The sequence below is a fragment of the Pseudophryne corroboree genome, chromosome 8 (assembly GCF_028390025.1).
Source record: "Pseudophryne corroboree isolate aPseCor3 chromosome 8, aPseCor3.hap2, whole genome shotgun sequence".
Lineage (NCBI taxonomy): Eukaryota > Metazoa > Chordata > Amphibia > Anura > Myobatrachidae > Pseudophryne > Pseudophryne corroboree.
Genome location: NC_086451.1, coordinates 488022657 through 488044781, shown reverse-complemented (window position 1 = coordinate 488044781; position 22125 = coordinate 488022657). Strand labels below are relative to the sequence as shown.

General features: G+C 53.2%; 1 protein-coding gene across 3 annotated transcripts in view; it reads right to left on the bottom strand.

Annotated features, from left to right (window-relative positions):
- The window catches only part of EML2 (EMAP like 2), a 200719-nt gene that overhangs the window by 59442 nt on the left and 119152 nt on the right, over positions 1–22125 (bottom strand). For all 3 annotated transcript variants that reach the window (XM_063938433.1, XM_063938434.1, XM_063938435.1), the window contains 3 exons: positions 2518–2628; positions 2337–2432; positions 2101–2259 (listed from right to left, as the gene is read on the bottom strand). In XM_063938433.1, coding sequence (XP_063794503.1) covers positions 2101–2259; positions 2337–2432; positions 2518–2628 — 366 coding nt within the window. The remainder of the gene's footprint in view (positions 1–2100; positions 2260–2336; positions 2433–2517; positions 2629–22125) is intronic.

Sequence of the window (22125 nt, the reverse complement as noted above, 5' to 3'; positions counted from 1 at the left end):
CCCCTACCTGCCCCCCTCCCCCTGTATAACCGTCCCCTACCTGCCCCCCTCCCCCTGTATAACCGTCCCCTACCTGCCCTCCTCCCCCTGTATAACAGTCCCCTACCTGCCCTCCTCCCCCTGTATAACCGTCCCCTACCTGCCCTCCTCCCCCTGTATAACCGTCCCCTACCTGCCCTTCTCCCCCTGTATAACCATCCCCTACCTGCCCCCCTCCCCCTGTATAACCGTCCCCTACCTGCCCTCCTCCCCCTGTATAACCGTCCCCTACCTGCCCTTCTCCCCCTGTATAACCATCCCCTACCTGCCCCCCTCCCCCTGTATAACCGTCCCCTACCTGCCCCCCTCCCCCTGTATAACCGTCCCCTACCTGCCCTCCTCCCCCTGTATAACAGTCCCCTACCTGCCCTCCTCCCCCTGTATACCCGTCCCCTACCTGCCCTCCTCCCCCTGTATAACTGTCCCCTCCCTGCCCTCCTCCCCCTGTATAACCGTCCCCTCCCCCAGTATAACAGTCCCCTACCCGCCCCCTCCCCCTGTATACCCGTCCTCTACCTGCCCTCCTCCCCCTGTATAACCGTCCCCTCCCCGCCCTCCTCCTCCTGTATAACCGTCCCCTCCCCCAGTATAACAGTCCCCTACCAGCCCCCTCCCCCTGTATACCCGTCCCCTACCTGCCCTCCTCCCCCTGTATAACCGTCCCCTCCCCCAGTATAACCGTCCCCTACCTGCCCTCCTCCCCCTGTGTAACCGTCCCCTACCTGCCCTCCTCCCCCTGTATAACCGTCCCCTACCTGCCCTCCTCCCCCTGTATAACCGTCCCCTACCTGCCCTCCTCCCCCTGTATAACCGTCCCCTACCTGCCCTTCTCCCCCTGTATAACCATCCCCTACCTGCCCCCCTCCCCCTGTATAACCGTCCCCTACCTGCCCCTCTCCCCCTGTATAACCGTCCCCTACCTGCCCTCCTCCCCCTGTATAACCGTCCCCTACCTGCCCTCCTCCCCCTGTATAACCGTCCCCTACCTGCCCTCCTCCCCCTGTATAACCGTCCCCTACCTGCCCTCCTCCCCCTGTATAACCGTCCCCTACCTGCCCTCCTCCCCCTGTATAACAGTCCCCTACCTGCCCTCCTCCCCCTGTATAACCGTCCCCTACCTGCCCTCCTCCCCCTGTATAACCGTCCCCTACCTGCCCTTCTCCCCCTGTATAACAGTCCCCTACCTGCCCTCCTCCCCCTGTATACCCGTCCCCTACCTGCCCTCCTCCCCCTGTATAACCGTCCCCTACCTGCCCTCCTCCCCCTGTATAACCGTCCCCTCCCCCAGTATAACAGTCCCCTACCCGCCCCCTCCCCCTGTATACCCGTCCCCTACCTGCCCTCCTCCCCCTGTATAACCGTCCCCTACCTGCCCTCCTCCTCCTGTATAACCGTCCCCTCCCCCAGTATAACAGTCCCCTCCCCGCCCCCTCCCCCTGTATACCCGTCCCCTACCTGCCCTCCTCCCCCTGTATAACCGTCCCCTCCCTCCTCCTCCTGTATAACCGTCCCCTCCCCCAGTATAACAGTCCCCTCCCCGCCCCCTCCCCCTGTATACCCGTCCCCTACCTGCCCTCCTCCCCCTGTATACCCGTCCCCTACCTGCCCTCCTCCCCCTGTATAACAGTCCCCTACCCGCCCCCTCCCCCTGTATACCCGTCCCATCCCCGCCCCCTCCCCCTGTATACCCGTCCCCTACCTGCCCTCCTCCCCATGTATACCCGTCCCCTACCTGCCCTCCTCCCCATGTATACCCGTCCCCTACCTGCCCTCCTCCCCCTGTATAACCGTCCCCTACCTGCCCTCCTCCCCCTGTATAACCGTCCCCTCCCCGCCCTCCTCCCCCTGTATAACCGTCCCCTCCCCGCCCTCCTCCCCCTGTATAACCATCCCCTCCCCGCCTTCCTCCCCCTGTATAACCGTCCCCTCCCCGCCCTCCTCCCCCTGTATAACCGTCCCCTCCCCGCCCTCCTCCCCCTGTATAACCGTCCCCTCCCCGCCCTCCTCCCCCTGTATACCCGTTTCCTCCCCGCCCCCTGTAAGTACCCCTATACACCTTACCTCAAACACCCCCTGCCTCTTGCTTAGTGTGGCAGTGCCAGCTGAGGCCCCGGCTGCACCCTCCAGGCTCCAGTAATACAGCTGGGATTTCCCACAGGTGATGATGAGATTGGGCTCTGTGTGGTGGAAGATGGCGGCCAGGACAGGCTCCGTGGAACACTGGTAATGGAGGAGGAGGCAGCGTTAGTGCGCACGTCTGCTGCACAGAACAATATAATACCGGACAAGTGTCGCACCTTGACCTCTGTCACCTTCACCTCACGCTGCCACTGCCACACCGACAAGACGTGGTCTCCGGACTCATCACATGCGCACAACATGCTCCCGCCATCCTGAGGGGACGAGAAACAAACCGGTAACATGGCGAGATCCAGAGGTGCAACACCCCAGCGGCTCCTAGCAAATATTATTACGCACCGTCTTGGAGAAGCTCAGACAGGTCACAGCTCTGTCAAAGTGTCCCACGCCAATCACATGCAGGGTGTTCAGGCTGACGGAGTGCCAGATGCGGACATGGGGAGGGAGAGCCTGAGGGAGAGAGGAGAGGTATAACACTGTATGGTGAGAGAGAGCCTGAGGGAGAGGAGAGGTATAACATTGTATGGTGAGAGAGAGCCTGAGGGAGAGAGGAGAGGTATAACATTGAACTGTGAGAGAGAGCCTGAGGGGGAGAGGAGAGGTATAACACTGTATGGTGAGAGAGAGAGCCTGAGGGGGAGAGGAGAGGTATAACACTGTATGGTGAGAGAGAGCCTAAGGGGGAGCGGAGAGGTATAACACTGTATGGTGAGAGAGAGCCTGAGGGAGAGAGGAGAGGTATAACATTGTATGGTGAGAGAGAGCCTGAGGGGGAGCGGAGAGGTATAACACTGTACGGTGAGAGAAAGCCTGAGGGAGAGAGGAGAGGTATAACATTGTACGGTGAGAGAGAGCCTGAGGGGGAGCGGAGAGGTATAACACTGTATGCTGAGAGAGAGCCTGAGGGGGAGAGGGGAGGTATAACACTGTATGGTGAGAGAGAGCCTGAGGGGGAGCGGAGAGGTATAACACTGTATGGTGAGAGAGAGCCTGAGGGGGAGCGGAGAGGTATAACACTGTATGGTGAGAGAGAGCTTGAGGGGGAGCGGAGAGGTATAACACTGTATGGTGAGAGAGAGAGCCTGAGGGGGAGAGGAGAGGTATAACACTGTATGGTGAGAGAGAGCCTGAGGGGGAGAGGAGAGGTATAACATTGTATGGTGAGAGAGAGCCTGAGGGAGAGCGGAGAGGTATAACACTGTATGGTGAGAGAGAGCCTGAGGGAGAGAGGAGAGGTATAACATTGTATGGTGAGAGAGAGCCTGAGGGGGAGCGGGGAGGTATAACACTGTATGGTGAGAGAGAGCCTGAGGGGGAGAGGAGAGGTATAACATTGTATGGTGAGAGAGAGCCTGAGGGGGAGAAGGGAGGTATAACATTGTGTGGTGAGAGAGAGCCTGAGGGGGAGAGGAGAGGTATAACACTGTATGGTGAGAGAGAGCCTGAGGGGGAGAGGAGAGGTATAACACTGTATGGTGAGAGAGAGCCTGAGGGCGAGAGGGGAGGTATAACATTGTATGGTGAGAGAGAGCCCGAGGGCGATAGGGGAGGTATAACATTGTATGGTGAGAGAGAGCCTGAGGGCGAGAGGGGAGGAATAACACTGTATGGTGAGAGAGCCCGAGGGCAAGAGGAGAGGTATAACATTGTATGGTGAGAGAGAGCCTGAGGGCAAGAGGAGAGGTATAACATTGTATGGTGAGAGAGAGCCTTAGGGCGAGAGGGGAGGAATAACACTGTATGGTGAGAGAGAGCCTGAGGGCGAGAGGAGAGGTATAACATTGTATGGTGAGAGAAAGCCTGAGGGGGAGAGGAGAGGTATAACATTGTATGGTGAGAGAGAGCCTGAGGGCGAGAGGGGAGGAATAACATTGTATGGTGAGAGAGCCTGAGGGCAAGAGGAGAGGTATAACATTGTATGGTGAGAGAGAGCCTGAGGGCAAGAGGAGACGTATACACTGTATGGTGAGAGAGAGCCTGAGGGGGGAGAGGGGAGGTATAACACTGTATGGTGAGAGAGCCTGAGGGGGAGCGGAGAGGTATAACACTGTATGGTGAGAGAGAGGCTGAGGGGGAGAGGAGAGGTATAACATTGTATGGTGAGAGAGCCTGAGGGGGAGAGGAGAGGTATAACACTGTATGGTGAGAGAGAGTCTGAGGGGGAGAGGAGAGGTATAACATTGTATGGTGAGAGAGAAAGCCTGAGGGGGAGCGGAGAGGTATAACACTGTATGGTGAGAGAGAGGCTGAGGGGGAGAGGAGAGGTATAACATTGTATGGTGAGAGAGCCTGAGGGGGAGAGGAGAGGTATAACATTGTATGGTGAGAGAGCCTGAGGGGGAGAGGAGAGGTATAACATTGTATGGTGAGTGAGAGAGCCTGAGGGGGAGAGGAGAGGTATAACACTGTATGGTGAGAGAGAGCCTGAGGGCGAGAGGAGAGGTATAACATTGTATGGTGAGAGAGAAAGCCTGAGGGCGAGAGGAGAGGTATAACATTGTATGGTGAGAGAGAGAGAGCCTGAGGGCGAGAGGGGAGGTATAACATTATATGGTAAGAGAGAGCCTGAGGGCGAGAGGGGAGGTATAACATTGTATGGTGAGAGAGAGCCTGAGGGCGATAGGGGAGGTATAACATTGTATGGTGAGAGAGAGCCTGAGGGCGAGAGGGGAGGTATAACATTGTATGGTGAGAGAGAGCCTGAGGGCAAGAGGAGAGGTATACACTGTATGGTGAGAGAGAGCCTGAGGGGCAGAGGAGAGGTATAACATTGTGTGGTGAGAGAGAGCCTGAGGGGGAGAGGAGAGGTATAACATTGTATGGTGAGAGAGAGAGAGCCTGAGGGCGAGAGGGGAGGTATAACATTATATGGTGAGAGAGAGCCTGAGGGCGAGAGGGGAGGAATAACACTGTATGGTGAGAGAGAGCCTGAGGGCGAGAGGAGAGGTATAACATTGTATGGTGAGAGAGAAAGCCTGAGGGCGAGAGGAGAGGTATAACATTGTATGGTGAGAGAGAGAGAGCCTGAGGGCGAGAGGGGAGGTATAACATTATATGGTAAGAGAGAGCCTGAGGGCGAGAGGGGAGGTAATAACATTGTATGGTGAGAGAGAGCCTGAGGGGGAGAGGAGAGGTATAACACTGTATGGTGAGAGAGAGCCTGAGGGCGAGAGGAGAGGTATAACATTGTATGGTGAGAGAGAGAGCCTGAGGGCGAGAGAAGAGGTATAACATTGTATGGTGAGAGAGAGCCTGAGGGGGAGAGGAGAGATATAACATTGTATGGTGAGAGAGAGAGCCTGAGGGGCAGAGGAGAGGTATAACATTGTATGGTGAGAGAGAGAGAGCCTGAGGGCGAGAGGGGAGGTATAACATTGTATGGTGAGAGAGAGCCTGAGGGCGAGAGGGGAGGTAATAACATTGTATGGTGAGAGAGAGCCTGAGGGGGAGAGGAGAGGTATAACATTGTATGGTGAGAGAGAGCCTGAGGGGGAGAGGGGAGGTATAACATTGTATGGTGAGAGAGAGAGCCTGAGGGGGAGAGGGGAGGTATAACACTGTATGGTGAGAGAGAGCCTGAGGGCGAGAGGAGAGGTATAACACTGTATGGTGAGAGAGAGCCTGAGGGCGAGAGGGGAGGAATAACATTGTATGGTGAGAGAGCCTGAGGGCAAGAGGAGAGGTATAACATTGTATGGTGAGAGAGAGCATGAGGGCAAGAGGAGAGGTATAACATTGTATGGTGAGAGAGAAAGCCTGAGGGCGAGAGGAGAGGTATACACTGTATGGTGAGAGAGAGCCTGAGGGGCAGAGGAGAGGTATAACATTGTGTGGTGAGAGAGAGCCTGAGGGCGAGAGGGGAGGAATAACACTGTATGGTGAGAGAGAGCCTGAGAGCGAGAGGGGAGGTATAACATTGTATGGTGAGAGAGAGCCTGAGGGGGAGAGGAGAGGTATAACATTGTATGGTGAGAGAGAAAGCCTGAGAGCGAGAGGAGAGGTATAACATTGTATGGTGAGAGAGAGAGAGCCTGAGGGCAAGAGGGGAGGTATAACATTATATGGTAAGAGAGAGCCTGAGGGCGAGAGGGGAGGTAATAACATTGTATGGTGAGAGAGAGCCTGAGGGCGAGAGGGGAGGTAAACATTGTATGGTGAGAGAGAGCCTGAGGGCGAGAGGGGAGGTATAACATTGTACGGTGAGAGAGAGCCTGAGGGGGAGAGGAGAGGTATAACACTGTATGGTGAGAGAGAGCCTGAGGGCGAGAGGAGAGGTATAACATTGTATGGTGAGAGAGAAAGCCTGAGGGCGAGAGGAGAGGTATAACATTGTATGGTGAGAGAGAGAGAGCCCGAGGGCGAGAGGGGAGGTATAACATTATATGGTAAGAGAGAGCCTGAGGGCGAGAGGAGAGGTATAACATTATATGGTGAGAGAGAGCCTGAGGGCGAGAGGGGAGGTAATAACATTGTATGGTGAGAGAGAGCCTGAGGGCGAGAGGGGAGGTATAACATTGTATGGTGAGAGAGAGCCTGAGGGGGAGAGGAGAGGTATAACATTGTATGGTGAGAGAGAGCCTGAGGGGGAGCGGAGAGGTATAACACTGTATGGTGAGAGAGAGCCTGAGGGCGAGAGGGGAGGTATAACATTGTATGGTGAGAGAGAGCCTGAGGGCGAGAGGAGAGGTATAACATTATATGGTAAGAGAGAGCCTGAGGGCGAGAGGGGAGGTATAACACTGTATGGTGAGAGAGAGAGAGCCTGAGGGCGAGAGGGGAGGTATAACATTATATGGTGAGAGAGAGCCTGAGGGGGAGAGGAGAGATATAACATTGTATGGTGAGAGAGAGAGCCTGAGGGGCAGAGGAGAGGTATAACATTGTATGGTGAGAGAGAGAGAGCCTGAGGGCGAGAGGGGAGGTATAACATTGTATGGTGAGAGAGAGCCTGAGGGCGAGAGGGGAGGTAATAACATTGTATGGTGAGAGAGAGCCTGAGGGGGAGAGGAGAGGTATAACATTGTATGGTGAGAGAGAGCCTGAGGGGGAGAGGGGAGGTATAACATTGTATGGTGAGAGAGAGAGCCTGAGGGGGAGAGGGGAGGTATAACACTGTATGGTGAGAGAGAGCCTGAGGGCGAGAGGAGAGGTATAACACTGTATGGTGAGAGAGAGCCTGAGGGCGAGAGGGGAGGAATAACATTGTATGGTGAGAGTGCCTGAGGGCAAGAGGAGAGGTATAACATTGTATGGTGAGAGAGAGCCTGAGGGGGAGAGGAGAGGTATAACATTGTATGGTGAGAGAGAGCCTGAGGGCAATAGGAGAGGTATAACATTGTATGGTGAGAGAGAAAGCCTGAGGGCGAGAGGAGAGGTATACACTGTATGGTGAGAGAGAGCCTGAGGGGCAGAGGAGAGGTATAACATTGTGTGGTGAGAGAGAGCCTGAGGGCGAGAGGGGAGGAATAACACTGTATGGTGAGAGAGAGCCTGAGAGCGAGAGGGGAGGTATAACATTGTATGGTGAGAGAGAGCCTGAGGGGGAGAGGAGAGATATAACATTGTATGGTGAGAGAGAAAGCCTGAGAGCGAGAGGAGAGGTATAACATTGTATGGTGAGAGAGAGAGAGCCTGAGGGCAAGAGGGGAGGTATAACATTATATGGTAAGAGAGAGCCTGAGGGCGAGAGGGGAGGTAATAACATTGTATGGTGAGAGAGAGCCTGAGGGCGAGAGGGGAGGTAAACATTGTATGGTGAGAGAGAGCCTGAGGGCGAGAGGGGAGGTATAACATTGTATGGTGAGAGAGAGCCTGAGGGGGAGCGGAGAGGTATAACACTGTATGGTGAGAGAGAGCCTGAGGGCGAGAGGGGAGGTATAACATTGTATGGTGAGAGAGAGCCTGAGGGCGAGAGGAGAGGTATAACATTGTATGGTGAGAGAGAGCCTGAAGGCGAGAGGAGAGGTATAACACTGTACGGTGAGAGAGAGCCTGAGGGCGAGAGGGGAGGTATAACATTGTGTGGTGAGAGAGAGCCTGAGGGGGAGAGGGGAGGTATAACATTGTGTGGTGAGAGAGAGCCTGAGGGGGAGAGGAGAGGTATAACATTGTATGGTGAGAGAGAGAGCCTGAGGGGGAGAGGAGAGGTATAACACTGTATGGTGAGAGAGAGCCTGAGGGGGAGAGGAGAGGTATAACATTGTATGGTGAGAGAGAGCCTGAGGGCGAGAGGGGAGGTATAACATTGTATGGTGAGAGAGAGCCTGAGGGCGAGAGGGGAGGTATAACATTGTGTGGTGAGAGAGAGCCTGAGGGGGAGAGGAGAGGTATAACATTGTATGGTGAGAGAGAGAGCCTGAGGGGGAGAGGAGAGGTATAACATTGTATGGTGAGAGAGAGCCTGAGGGGGAGAGGAGAGGTATAACATTGTATGGTGAGAGAGAGAGCCTGAGGGGGAGAGGAGAGGTATAACACTGTATGGTGAGAGAGCCTGAGGGGGAGAGGGGAGGTATAACATTGTATGGTGAGCGAGAGCCTGAGGGCAAGAGGAGAGGTATAACATTGTATGGTGAGAGAGAGAGAGCCTGAGGGCGAGAGGGGAGGTATAACATTATATGGTAAGAGAGAGCCTGAGGGCGAGAGGGGAGGTAATAACATTGTATGGTGAGAGAGAGCCTGAGGGGGAGAGGAGAGGTATAATACTGTATGGTGAGAGAGAGCCTGAGGGCGAGAGGAGAGGTATAACATTGTATGGTGAGAGAGAGAGCCTGAGGGCGAGAGAAGAGGTATAACATTGTATGGTGAGAGAGAGAGAGCCTGAGGGCGAGAGGGGAGGTATAACATTATATGGTAAGAGAGAGCCTGAGGGCGAGAGGGGAGGTATAACACTGTATGGTGAGAGAGAGAGAGCCTGAGGGCGAGAGGGGAGGTATAACATTATATGGTGAGAGAGAGCCTGAGGGGGAGAGGAGAGATATAACATTGTATGGTGAGAGAGAGAGCCTGAGGGGCAGAGGAGAGGTATAACATTGTATGGTGAGAGAGAGAGAGACTGAGGGCGAGAGGGGAGGTATAACATTGTATGGTGAGAGAGAGCCTGAGGGCGAGAGGGGAGGTAATAACATTGTATGGTGAGAGAGAGCCTGAGGGGGAGAGGAGAGGTATAACATTGTATGGTGAGAGAGAGCCTGAGGGGGAGAGGGGAGGTATAACATTGTATGGTGAGAGAGAGAGCCTGAGGGGGAGAGGGGAGGTATAACACTGTATGGTGAGAGAGAGCCTGAGGGCGAGAGGAGAGGTATAACACTGTATGGTGAGAGAGAGCCTGAGGGCGAGAGGGGAGGAATAACATTGTATGGTGAGAGAGCCTGAGGGCAAGAGGAGAGGTATAACATTGTATGGTGAGAGAGAGCCTGAGGGGGAGAGGAGAGGTATAACATTGTATGGTGAGAGAGAGCCTGAGGGCAAGAGGAGAGGTATAACATTGTATGGTGAGAGAGAAAGCCTGAGGGCGAGAGGAGAGGTATACACTGTATGGTGAGAGAGAGCATGAGGGGCAGAGGAGAGGTATAACATTGTGTGGTGAGAGAGAGCCTGAGGGCGAGAGGGGAGGAATAACACTGTATGGTGAGAGAGAGCCTGAGAGCGAGAGGGGAGATATAACATTGTATGGTGAGAGAGAGCCTGAGGGGGAGAGGAGAGGTATAACATTGTATGGTGAGAGAGAAAGCCTGAGAGCGAGAGGAGAGGTATAACATTGTATGGTGAGAGAGAGAGAGCCTGAGGGCAAGAGGGGAGGTATAACATTATATGGTAAGAGAGAGCCTGAGGGCGAGAGGGGAGGTAATAACATTGTATGGTGAGAGAGAGCCTGAGGGCGAGAGGGGAGGTAAACATTGTATGGTGAGAGAGAGCCTGAGGGCGAGAGGGGAGGTATAACATTGTACGGTGAGAGAGAGCCTGAGGGGGAGAGGAGAGGTATAACACTGTATGGTGAGAGAGAGCCTGAGGGCGAGAGGAGAGGTATAACATTGTATGGTGAGAGAGAAAGCCTGAGGGCGAGAGGAGAGGTATAACATTGTATGGTGAGAGAGAGAGAGCCCGAGGGCGAGAGGGGAGGTATAACATTATATGGTAAGAGAGAGCCTGAGGGCGAGAGGGGAGGTATAACACTGTATGGTGAGAGAGAGAGAGCCTGAGGGCGAGAGGGGAGGTATAACATTATATGGTGAGAGAGAGCCTGAGGGCGAGAGGGGAGGTATAACATTGTACGGTGAGAGAGAGCCTGAGGGGGAGAGGGGAGGTATAACATTGTATGGTGAGAGAGAGCCTGAGGGCGAGAGGGGAGGTATAACATTGTATGGTGAGAGAGAGCCTGAGGGGGAGAGGAGAGGTATAACATTGTATGGTGAGAGAGAGCCTGAGGGGGAGCGGAGAGGTATAACACTGTATGGTGAGAGAGAGCCTGAGGGCGAGAGGGGAGGTATAACATTGTATGGTGAGAGAGAGCCTGAGGGCGAGAGGAGAGGTATAACATTATATGGTAAGAGAGAGCCTGAGGGCGAGAGGGGAGGTATAACACTGTATGGTGAGAGAGAGAGAGAGCCTGAGGGCGAGAGGGGAGGTATAACATTATATGGTGAGAGAGAGCCTGAGGGGGAGAGGAGAGATATAACATTGTATGGTGAGAGAGAGAGCCTGAGGGGCAGAGGAGAGGTATAACATTGTATGGTGAGAGAGAGAGAGCCTGAGGGCGAGAGGGGAGGTATAACATTGTATGGTGAGAGAGAGCCTGAGGGCGAGAGGGGAGGTAATAACATTGTATGGTGAGAGAGAGCCTGAGGGGGAGAGGAGAGGTATAACATTGTATGGTGAGAGAGAGCCTGAGGGGGAGAGGGGAGGTATAACATTGTATGGTGAGAGAGAGAGCCTGAGGGGGAGAGGGGAGGTATAACACTGTATGGTGAGAGAGAGCCTGAGGGCGAGAGGAGAGGTATAACACTGTATGGTGAGAGAGAGCCTGAGGGCGAGAGGGGAGGAATAACATTGTATGGTGAGAGAGCCTGAGGGCAAGAGGAGAGGTATAACATTGTATGGTGAGAGAGAGCCTGAGGGGGAGAGGAGAGGTATAACATTGTATGGTGAGAGAGAGCCTGAGGGCAAGAGGAGAGGTATAACATTGTATGGTGAGAGAGAAAGCCTGAGGGCGAGAGGAGAGGTATACACTGTATGGTGAGAGAGAGCCTGAGGGGCAGAGGAGAGGTATAACATTGTGTGGTGAGAGAGAGCCTGAGGGCGAGAGGGGAGGAATAACACTGTATGGTGAGAGAGAGCCTGAGAGGGGAGGTATAACATTGTATGGTGAGAGAGAGCCTGAGGGGGAGAGGAGAGGTATAACATTGTATGGTGAGAGAGAAAGCCTGAGAGCGAGAGGAGAGGTATAACATTGTATGGTGAGAGAGAGAGAGCCTGAGGGCAAGAGGGGAGGTATAACATTATATGGTAAGAGAGAGCCTGAGGGCGAGAGGGGAGGTAATAACATTGTATGGTGAGAGAGAGCCTGAGGGCGAGAGGGGAGGTAAACATTGTATGGTGAGAGAGAGCCTGAGGGCGAGAGGGGAGGTATAACATTGTACGGTGAGAGAGAGCCTGAGGGGGAGAGGAGAGGTATAACACTGTATGGTGAGAGAGAGCCTGAGGGCGAGATGAGAGGTATAACATTGTATGGTGAGAGAGAAAGCCTGAGGGCGAGAGGAGAGGTATAACATTGTATGGTGAGAGAGAGAGAGCCCGAGGGCGAGAGGGGAGGTATAACATTATATGGTAAGAGAGAGCCTGAGGGCGAGAGGGGAGGTATAACACTGTATGGTGAGAGAGAGAGAGAGCCTGAGGGCGAGAGGGGAGGTATAACATTATATGGTGAGAGAGAGCCTGAGGGCGAGAGGGGAGGTATAACATTGTATGGTGAGAGAGAAAGCCTGAGAGCGAGAGGAGAGGTATAACATTGTATGGTGAGAGAGAGAGAGAGCCTGAGGGCGAGAGGGGAGGTATAACATTATATGGTAAGAGAGAGCCTGAGGGCGAGAGGGGAGGTAATAACATTGTATGGTGAGAGAGAGCCTGAGGGCGAGAGGGGAGGTATAACATTGTATGGTGAGAGAGAGCCTGAGGGCGAGAGGGGAGGTATAACATTGTACGGTGAGAGAGAGCCTGAGGGGGAGAGGAGAGGTATAACACTGTATGGTGAGAGAGAGCCTGAGGGCGAGAGGAGAGGTATAACATTGTATGGTGAGAGAGAAAGCCTGAGGGCGAGAGGAGAGGTATAACATTGTATGGTGAGAGAGAGAGAGCCCGAGGGCGAGAGGGGAGGTATAACATTATATGGTAAGAGAGAGCCTGAGGGCGAGAGGGGAGGTATAACACTGTATGGTGAGAGAAAGCCTGAGGGAGAGAGGAGAGGTATAACATTGTACGGTGAGAGAGAGCCTGAGGGGGAGCGGAGAGGTATAACACTGTATGCTGAGAGAGAGCCTGAGGGGGAGAGGAGAGGTATAACACTGTATGGTGAGAGAGAGCCTGAGGGCGAGAGGAGAGGTATAACATTGTATGGTGAGAGAGAAAGCCTGAGGGCGAGAGGAGAGGTATAACATTGTATGGTGAGAGAGAGAGAGCCTGAGGGCGAGAGGGGAGGTATAACATTATATGGTAAGAGAGAGCCTGAGGGCGAGAGGGGAGGTATAACATTGTATGGTGAGAGAGAGCCTGAGGGCGATAGGGGAGGTATAACATTGTATGGTGAGAGAGAGCCTGAGGGCGAGAGGGGAGGTATAACATTGTATGGTGAGAGAGAGCCTGAGGGCGATAGGGGAGGTATAACATTGTATGGTGAGAGAGAGCCCGAGGGCGAGAGGGGAGGAATAACACTGTATGGTGAGAGAGCCCGAGGGCAAGAGGAGAGGTATAACATTGTATGGTGAGAGAGAGCCTGAGGGCAAGAGGAGAGGTATAACATTGTATGGTGAGAGAGAGCCTGAGGGCGAGAGGGGAGGAATAACACTGTATGGTGAGAGAGTGCCTGAGGGCGAGAGGAGAGGTATAACATTGTATGGTGAGAGAAAGCCTGAGGGGGAGAGGAGAGGTATAACATTGTATGGTGAGAGAGAGCCTGAGGGCGAGAGGGGAGGAATAACATTGTATGGTGAGAGAGCCTGAGGGCAAGAGGAGAGGTATAACATTGTATGGTGAGAGAGAGCCTGAGGGCAAGAGGAGAGGTATACACTGTATGGTGAGAGAGAGCCTGAGGGCGAGAGGGGAGGAATAACATTGTATGGTGAGAGTGCCTGAGGGCAAGAGGAGAGGTATAACATTGTATGGTGAGAGAGAGCCTGAGGGGGAGAGGAGAGGTATAACATTGTATGGTGAGAGAGAGCCTGAGGGCAATAGGAGAGGTATAACATTGTATGGTGAGAGAGAAAGCCTGAGGGCGAGAGGAGAGGTATACACTGTATGGTGAGAGAGAGCCTGAGGGGCAGAGGAGAGGTATAACATTGTGTGGTGAGAGAGAGCCTGAGGGCGAGAGGGGAGGAATAACACTGTATGGTGAGAGAGAGCCTGAGAGCGAGAGGGGAGGTATAACATTGTATGGTGAGAGAGAGCCTGAGGGGGAGAGGAGAGATATAACATTGTATGGTGAGAGAGAAAGCCTGAGAGCGAGAGGAGAGGTATAACATTGTATGGTGAGAGAGAGAGAGCCTGAGGGCAAGAGGGGAGGTATAACATTGTATGGTGAGAGAGAGCCTGAGGGCGAGAGGGGAGGAATAACACTGTATGGTGAGAGAGAGCCTGAGGGCGAGAGGGGAGGTAATAACATTGTATGGTGAGAGAGAGCCTGAGGGGGAGAGGAGAGGTATAACATTGTATGGTGAGAGAGAGCCTGAGGGGGAGAGGGGAGGTATAACATTGTATGGTGAGAGAGAGAGCCTGAGGGGGAGAGGGGAGGTATAACACTGTATGGTGAGAGAGAGCCTGAGGGCGAGAGGAGAGGTATAACACTGTATGGTGAGAGAGAGCCTGAGGGCGAGAGGGGAGGAATAACATTGTATGGTGAGAGTGCCTGAGGGCAAGAGGAGAGGTATAACATTGTATGGTGAGAGAGAGCCTGAGGGGGAGAGGAGAGGTATAACATTGTATGGTGAGAGAGAGCCTGAGGGCAATAGGAGAGGTATAACATTGTATGGTGAGAGAGAAAGCCTGAGGGCGAGAGGAGAGGTATACACTGTATGGTGAGAGAGAGCCTGAGGGGCAGAGGAGAGGTATAACATTGTGTGGTGAGAGAGAGCCTGAGGGCGAGAGGGGAGGAATAACACTGTATGGTGAGAGAGAGCCTGAGAGCGAGAGGGGAGGTATAACATTGTATGGTGAGAGAGAGCCTGAGGGGAGAGGAGAGATATAACATTGTATGGTGAGAGAGAAAGCCTGAGAGCGAGAGGAGAGGTATAACATTGTATGGTGAGAGAGAGAGAGCCTGAGGGCAAGAGGGGAGGTATAACATTATATGGTAAGAGAGAGCCTGAGGGCGAGAGGGGAGGTAATAACATTGTATGGTGAGAGAGAGCCTGAGGGCGAGAGGGGAGGTAAACATTGTATGGTGAGAGAGAGCCTGAGGGCGAGAGGGGAGGTATAACATTGTACGGTGAGAGAGAGCCTGAGGGGGAGAGGAGAGGTATAACACTGTATGGTGAGAGAGAGCCTGAGGGCGAGAGGAGAGGTATAACATTGTATGGTGAGAGAGAAAGCCTGAGGGCGAGAGGAGAGGTATAACATTGTATGGTGAGAGAGAGAGAGCCCGAGGGCGAGAGGGGAGGTATAACATTATATGGTAAGAGAGAGCCTGAGGGCGAGAGGGGAGGTATAACACTGTATGGTGAGAGAGAGAGAGCCTGAGGGCGAGAGGGGAGGTATAACATTATATGGTGAGAGAGAGCCTGAGGGCGAGAGGGGAGGTAATAACATTGTATGGTGAGAGAGAGCCTGAGGGCGAGAGGGGAGGTATAACATTGTATGGTGAGAGAGAGCCTGAGGGGGAGAGGAGAGGTATAACATTGTATGGTGAGAGAGAGCCTGAGGGGGAGCGGAGAGGTATAACACTGTATGGTGAGAGAGAGCCTGAGGGCGAGAGGGGAGGTATAACATTGTATGGTGAGAGAGAGCCTGAGGGCGAGAGGAGAGGTATAACATTGTATGGTGAGAGAGAGCCTGAAGGCGAGAGGAGAGGTATAACACTGTACGGTGAGAGAGAGCCTGAGGGCGAGAAGGGAGGTATAACATTATATGGTGAGAGAGAGCCTGAGGGGGAGAGGAGAGATATAACATTGTATGGTGAGAGAGAGAGCCTGAGGGGCAGAGGAGAGGTATAACATTGTATGGTGAGAGAGAGAGAGAGACTGAGGGCGAGAGGGGAGGTATAACATTGTATGGTGAGAGAGAGCCTGAGGGCGAGAGGGGAGGTAATAACATTGTATGGTGAGAGAGAGCCTGAGGGGGAGAGGAGAGGTATAACATTGTATGGTGAGAGAGAGCCTGAGGGGGAGAGGGGAGGTATAACATTGTATGGTGAGAGAGAGAGCCTGAGGGGGAGAGGGGAGGTATAACACTGTATGGTGAGAGAGAGCCTGAGGGCGAGAGGAGAGGTATAACACTGTATGGTGAGAGAGAGCCTGAGGGCGAGAGGGGAGGAATAACATTGTATGGTGAGAGAGCCTGAGGGCAAGAGGAGAGGTATAACATTGTATGGTGAGAGAGAGCCTGAGGGGGAGAGGAGAGGTATAACATTGTATGGTGAGAGAGAGCCTGAGGGCAAGAGGAGAGGTATAACATTGTATGGTGAGAGAGAAAGCCTGAGGGCGAGAGGAGAGGTATACACTGTATGGTGAGAGAGAGCATGAGGGGCAGAGGAGAGGTATAACATTGTGTGGTGAGAGAGAGCCTGAGGGCGAGAGGGGAGGAATAACACTGTATGGTGAGAGAGAGCCTGAGAGCGAGAGGGGAGATATAACATTGTATGGTGAGAGAGAGCCTGAGGGGGAGAGGAGAGGTATAACATTGTATGGTGAGAGAGAAAGCCTGAGAGCGAGAGGAGAGGTATAACATTGTATGGTGAGAGAGAGAGAGCCTGAGGGCAAGAGGGGAGGTATAACATTATATGGTAAGAGAGAGCCTGAGGGCGAGAGGGGAGGTAATAACATTGTATGGTGAGAGAGAGCCTGAGGGCGAGAGGGGAGGTAAACATTGTATGGTGAGAGAGAGCCTGAGGGCGAGAGGGGAGGTATAACATTGTACGGTGAGAGAGAGCCTGAGGGGGAGAGGAGAGGTATAACACTGTATGGTGAGAGAGAGCCTGAGGGCGAGAGGAGAGGTATAACATTGTATGGTGAGAGAGAAAGCCTGAGGGCGAGAGGAGAGGTATAACATTGTATGGTGAGAGAGAGAGAGCCCGAGGGCGAGAGGGGAGGTATAACATTATATGGTAAGAGAGAGCCTGAGGGCGAGAGGGGAGGTATAACACTGTATGGTGAGAGAGAGAGAGCCTGAGGGCGAGAGGGGAGGTATAACATTATATGGTGAGAGAGAGCCTGAGGGCGAGAGGGGAGGTATAACATTGTACGGTGAGAGAGAGCCTGAGGGGGAGAGGGGAGGTATAACATTGTATGGTGAGAGAGAGCCTGAGGGCGAGAGGGGAGGTATAACATTGTATGGTGAGAGAGAGCCTGAGGGGGAGAGGAGAGGTATAACATTGTATGGTGAGAGAGAGCCTGAGGGGGAGCGGAGAGGTATAACACTGTATGGTGAGAGAGAGCCTGAGGGCGAGAGGGGAGGTATAACATTGTATGGTGAGAGAGAGCCTGAGGGCGAGAGGAGAGGTATAACATTATATGGTAAGAGAGAGCCTGAGGGCGAGAGGGGAGGTATAACACTGTATGGTGAGAGAGAGAGAGAGCCTGAGGGCGAGAGGGGAGGTATAACATTATATGGTGAGAGAGAGCCTGAGGGGGAGAGGAGAGATATAACATTGTATGGTGAGAGAGAGAGCCTGAGGGGCAGAGGAGAGGTATAACATTGTATGGTGAGAGAGAGAGAGCCTGAGGGCGAGAGGGGAGGTATAACATTGTATGGTGAGAGAGAGCCTGAGGGCGAGAGGGGAGGTAATAACATTGTATGGTGAGAGAGAGCCTGAGGGGGAGAGGAGAGGTATAACATTGTATGGTGAGAGAGAGCCTGAGGGGGAGAGGGGAGGTATAACATTGTATGGTGAGAGAGAGAGCCTGAGGGGGAGAGGGGAGGTATAACACTGTATGGTGAGAGAGAGCCTGAGGGCGAGAGGAGAGGTATAACACTGTATGGTGAGAGAGAGCCTGAGGGCGAGAGGGGAGGAATAACATTGTATGGTGAGAGAGCCTGAGGGCAAGAGGAGAGGTATAACATTGTATGGTGAGAGAGAGCCTGAGGGGGAGAGGAGAGGTATAACATTGTATGGTGAGAGAGAGCCTGAGGGCAAGAGGAGAGGTATAACATTGTATGGTGAGAGAGAAAGCCTGAGGGCGAGAGGAGAGGTATACACTGTATGGTGAGAGAGAGCCTGAGGGGCAGAGGAGAGGTATAACATTGTGTGGTGAGAGAGAGCCTGAGGGCGAGAGGGGAGGAATAACACTGTATGGTGAGAGAGAGCCTGAGAGCGAGAGGGGAGGTATAACATTGTATGGTGAGAGAGAGCCTGAGGGGGAGAGGAGAGGTATAACATTGTATGGTGAGAGAGAAAGCCTGAGAGCGAGAGGAGAGGTATAACATTGTATGGTGAGAGAGAGAGAGCCTGAGGGCAAGAGGGGAGGTATAACATTATATGGTAAGAGAGAGCCTGAGGGCGAGAGGGGAGGTAATAACATTGTATGGTGAGAGAGAGCCTGAGGGCGAGAGGGGAGGTAAACATTGTATGGTGAGAGAGAGCCTGAGGGCGAGAGGGGAGGTATAACATTGTACGGTGAGAGAGAGCCTGAGGGGGAGAGGAGAGGTATAACACTGTATGGTGAGAGAGAGCCTGAGGGCGAGATGAGAGGTATAACATTGTATGGTGAGAGAGAAAGCCTGAGGGCGAGAGGAGAGGTATAACATTGTATGGTGAGAGAGAGAGAGCCCGAGGGCGAGAGGGGAGGTATAACATTATATGGTAAGAGAGAGCCTGAGGGCGAGAGGGGAGGTATAACACTGTATGGTGAGAGAGAGAGAGAGAGCCTGAGGGCGAGAGGGGAGGTATAACATTATATGGTGAGAGAGAGCCTGAGGGCGAGAGGGGAGGTATAACATTGTATGGTGAGAGAGAAAGCCTGAGAGCGAGAGGAGAGGTATAACATTGTATGGTGAGAGAGAGAGAGAGCCTGAGGGCGAGAGGGGAGGTATAACATTATATGGTAAGAGAGAGCCTGAGGGCGAGAGGGGAGGTAATAACATTGTATGGTGAGAGAGAGCCTGAGGGCGAGAGGGGAGGTATAACATTGTATGGTGAGAGAGAGCCTGAGGGCGAGAGGGGAGGTATAACATTGTACGGTGAGAGAGAGCCTGAGGGGGAGAGGAGAGGTATAACACTGTATGGTGAGAGAGAGCCTGAGGGCGAGAGGAGAGGTATAACATTGTATGGTGAGAGAGAAAGCCTGAGGGCGAGAGGAGAGGTATAACATTGTATGGTGAGAGAGAGAGAGCCCGAGGGCGAGAGGGGAGGTATAACATTATATGGTAAGAGAGAGCCTGAGGGCGAGAGGGGAGGTATAACACTGTATGGTGAGAGAAAGCCTGAGGGAGAGAGGAGAGGTATAACATTGTACGGTGAGAGAGAGCCTGAGGGGGAGCGGAGAGGTATAACACTGTATGGTGAGAGAGAGCCTGAGGGGGAGAGGAGAGGTATAACACTGTATGGTGAGAGAGAGCCTGAGGGCGAGAGGAGAGGTATAACATTGTATGGTGAGAGAGAAAGCCTGAGGGCGAGAGGAGAGGTATAACATTGTATGGTGAGAGAGAGAGAGCCTGAGGGCGAGAGGGGAGGTATAACATTATATGGTAAGAGAGAGCCTGAGGGCGAGAGGGGAGGTATAACATTGTATGGTGAGAGAGAGCCTGAGGGCGATAGGGGAGGTATAACATTGTATGGTGAGAGAGAGCCTGAGGGCGAGAGGGGAGGTATAACATTGTATGGTGAGAGAGAGCCTGAGGGCGATAGGGGAGGTATAACATTGTATGGTGAGAGAGAGCCTGAGGGCGAGAGGGGAGGAATAACACTGTATGGTGAGAGAGCCCGAGGGCAAGAGGAGAGGTATAACATTGTATGGTGAGAGAGAGCCTGAGGGCAAGAGGAGAGGTATAACATTGTATGGTGAGAGAGAGCCTGAGGGCGAGAGGGGAGGAATAACACTGTATGGTGAGAGAGTGCCTGAGGGCGAGAGGAGAGGTATAACATTGTATGGTGAGAGAAAGCCTGAGGGGGAGAGGAGAGGTATAACATTGTATGGTGAGAGAGAGCCTGAGGGCGAGAGGGGAGGAATAACATTGTATGGTGAGAGAGCCTGAGGGCAAGAGGAGAGGTATAACATTGTATGGTGAGAGAGAGCCTGAGGGCAAGAGGAGAGGTATACACTGTATGGTGAGAGAGAGCCTGAGGGGCAGAGGAGAGGTATAACATTGTGTGGTGAGAGAGAGCCTGAGGGGGAGAGGAGAGGTATAACATTGTATGGTGAGAGAGAGAGAGCCTGAGGGCGAGAGGGGAGGTATAACATTATATGGTGAGAGAGAGCCTGAGGGCGAGAGGGGAGGAATAACACTGTATGGTGAGAGAGAGCCTGAGGGCGAGAGGAGAGGTATAACATTGTATGGTGAGAGAGAAAGCCTGAGGGCGAGAGGAGAGGTATAACATTGTATGGTGAGAGAGAGAGAGCCTGAGGGCGAGAGGGGAGGTATAACATTATATGGTAAGAGAGAGCCTGAGGGCGAGAGGGGAGGTAATAACATTGTATGGTGAGAGAGAGCCTGAGGGGGAGAGGAGAGGTATAACACTGTATGGTGAGAGAGAGCCTGAGGGCGAGAGGAGAGGTATAACATTGTATGGTGAGAGAGAGAGCCTGAGGGCGAGAGAAGAGGTATAACATTGTATGGTGAGAGAGAAAGCCTGAGGGCGAGAGGAGAGGTATAACATTGTATGGTGAGAGAGAGAGAGCCTGAGGGCGAGAGGGGAGGTATAACATTATATGGTAAGAGAGAGCCTGAGGGCGAGAGGGGAGGTATAACACTGTATGGTGAGAGAGAGCCTGAGGGCGAGAGGGGAGGTATAACATTATATGGTGAGAGAGAGCCTGAGGGGGAGAGGAGAGATATAACATTGTATGGTGAGAGAGAGAGCCTGAGGGGGAGAGGAGAGATATAACATTGTATGGAGAGAGAGAGAGCCTGAGGGGGAGAGGGGAGGTATAACACTGTATGGTGAGAGAGAGCCTGAGGGCGAGAGGAGAGGTATAACACTGTATGGTGAGAGAGAGCCTGAGGGCGAGAGGGGAGGAATAACATTGTATGGTGAGAGAGCCTGAGGGCAAGAGGAGAGGTATAACATTGTATGGTGAGAGAGAGCCTGAGGGGGAGAGGAGAGGTATAACATTGTATGGTGAGAGAGAGCCTGAGGGCAAGAGGAGAGGTATAACATTGTATGGTGAGAGAGAAAGCCTGAGGGCGAGAGGAGAGGTATACACTGTATGGTGAGAGAGAGCCTGAGGGGCAGAGGAGAGGTATAACATTGTGTGGTGAGAGAGAGCCTGAGGGCGAGAGGGGAGGAATAACACTGTATGGTGAGAGAGAGCCTGAGAGCGAGAGGGGAGGTATAACATTGTATGGTGAGAGAGAGCCTGAGGGGGAGAGGAGAGGTATAACATTGTATGGTGAGAGAGAAAGCCTGAGAGCGAGAGGAGAGGTATAACATTGTATGGTGAGAGAGAGAGAGCCTGAGGGCAAGAGGGGAGGTATAACATTATATGGTAAGAGAGAGCCTGAGGGCGAGAGGGGAGGTAATAACATTGTATGGTGAGAGAGAGCCTGAGGGCGAGAGGGGAGGTAAACATTGTATGGTGAGAGAGAGCCTGAGGGCGAGAGGGGAGGTATAACATTGTACGGTGAGAGAGAGCCTGAGGGAGAGAGGAGAGGTATAACACTGTATGGTGAGAGAGAGCCTGAGGGCGAGAGGAGAGGTATAACATTGTATGGTGAGAGAGAAAGCCTGAGGGCGAGAGGAGAGGTATAACATTGTATGGTGAGAGAGAGAGAGCCCGAGGGCGAGAGGGGAGGTATAACATTATATGGTAAGAGAGAGCCTGAGGGCGAGAGGGGAGGTATAACACTGTATGGTGAGAGAGAGAGAGCCTGAGGGCGAGAGGGGAGGTATAACATTATATGGTGAGAGAGAGCCTGAGGGCGAGAGGGGAGGTAATAACATTGTATGGTGAGAGAGAGCCTGAGGGCGAGAGGGGAGGTATAACATTGTATGGTGAGAGAGAGCCTGAGGGGGAGAGGAGAGGTATAACATTGTATGGTGAGAGAGAGCCTGAGGGGGAGCGGAGAGGTATAACACTGTATGGTGAGAGAGAGCCTGAGGGCGAGAGGGGAGGTATAACATTGTATGGTGAGAGAGAGCCTGAGGGCGAGAGGAGAGGTATAACATTGTATGGTGAGAGAGAGCCTGAAGGCGAGAGGAGAGGTATAACACTGTACGGTGAGAGAGAGCCTGAGGGCGAGAGGGGAGGTATAACATTGTGTGGTGAGAGAGAGCCTGAGGGGGAGAGGGGAGGTATAACATTGTGTGGTGAGAGAGAGCCTGAGGGGGAGAGGAGAGGTATAACATTGTATGGTGAGAGAGAGAGCCTGAGG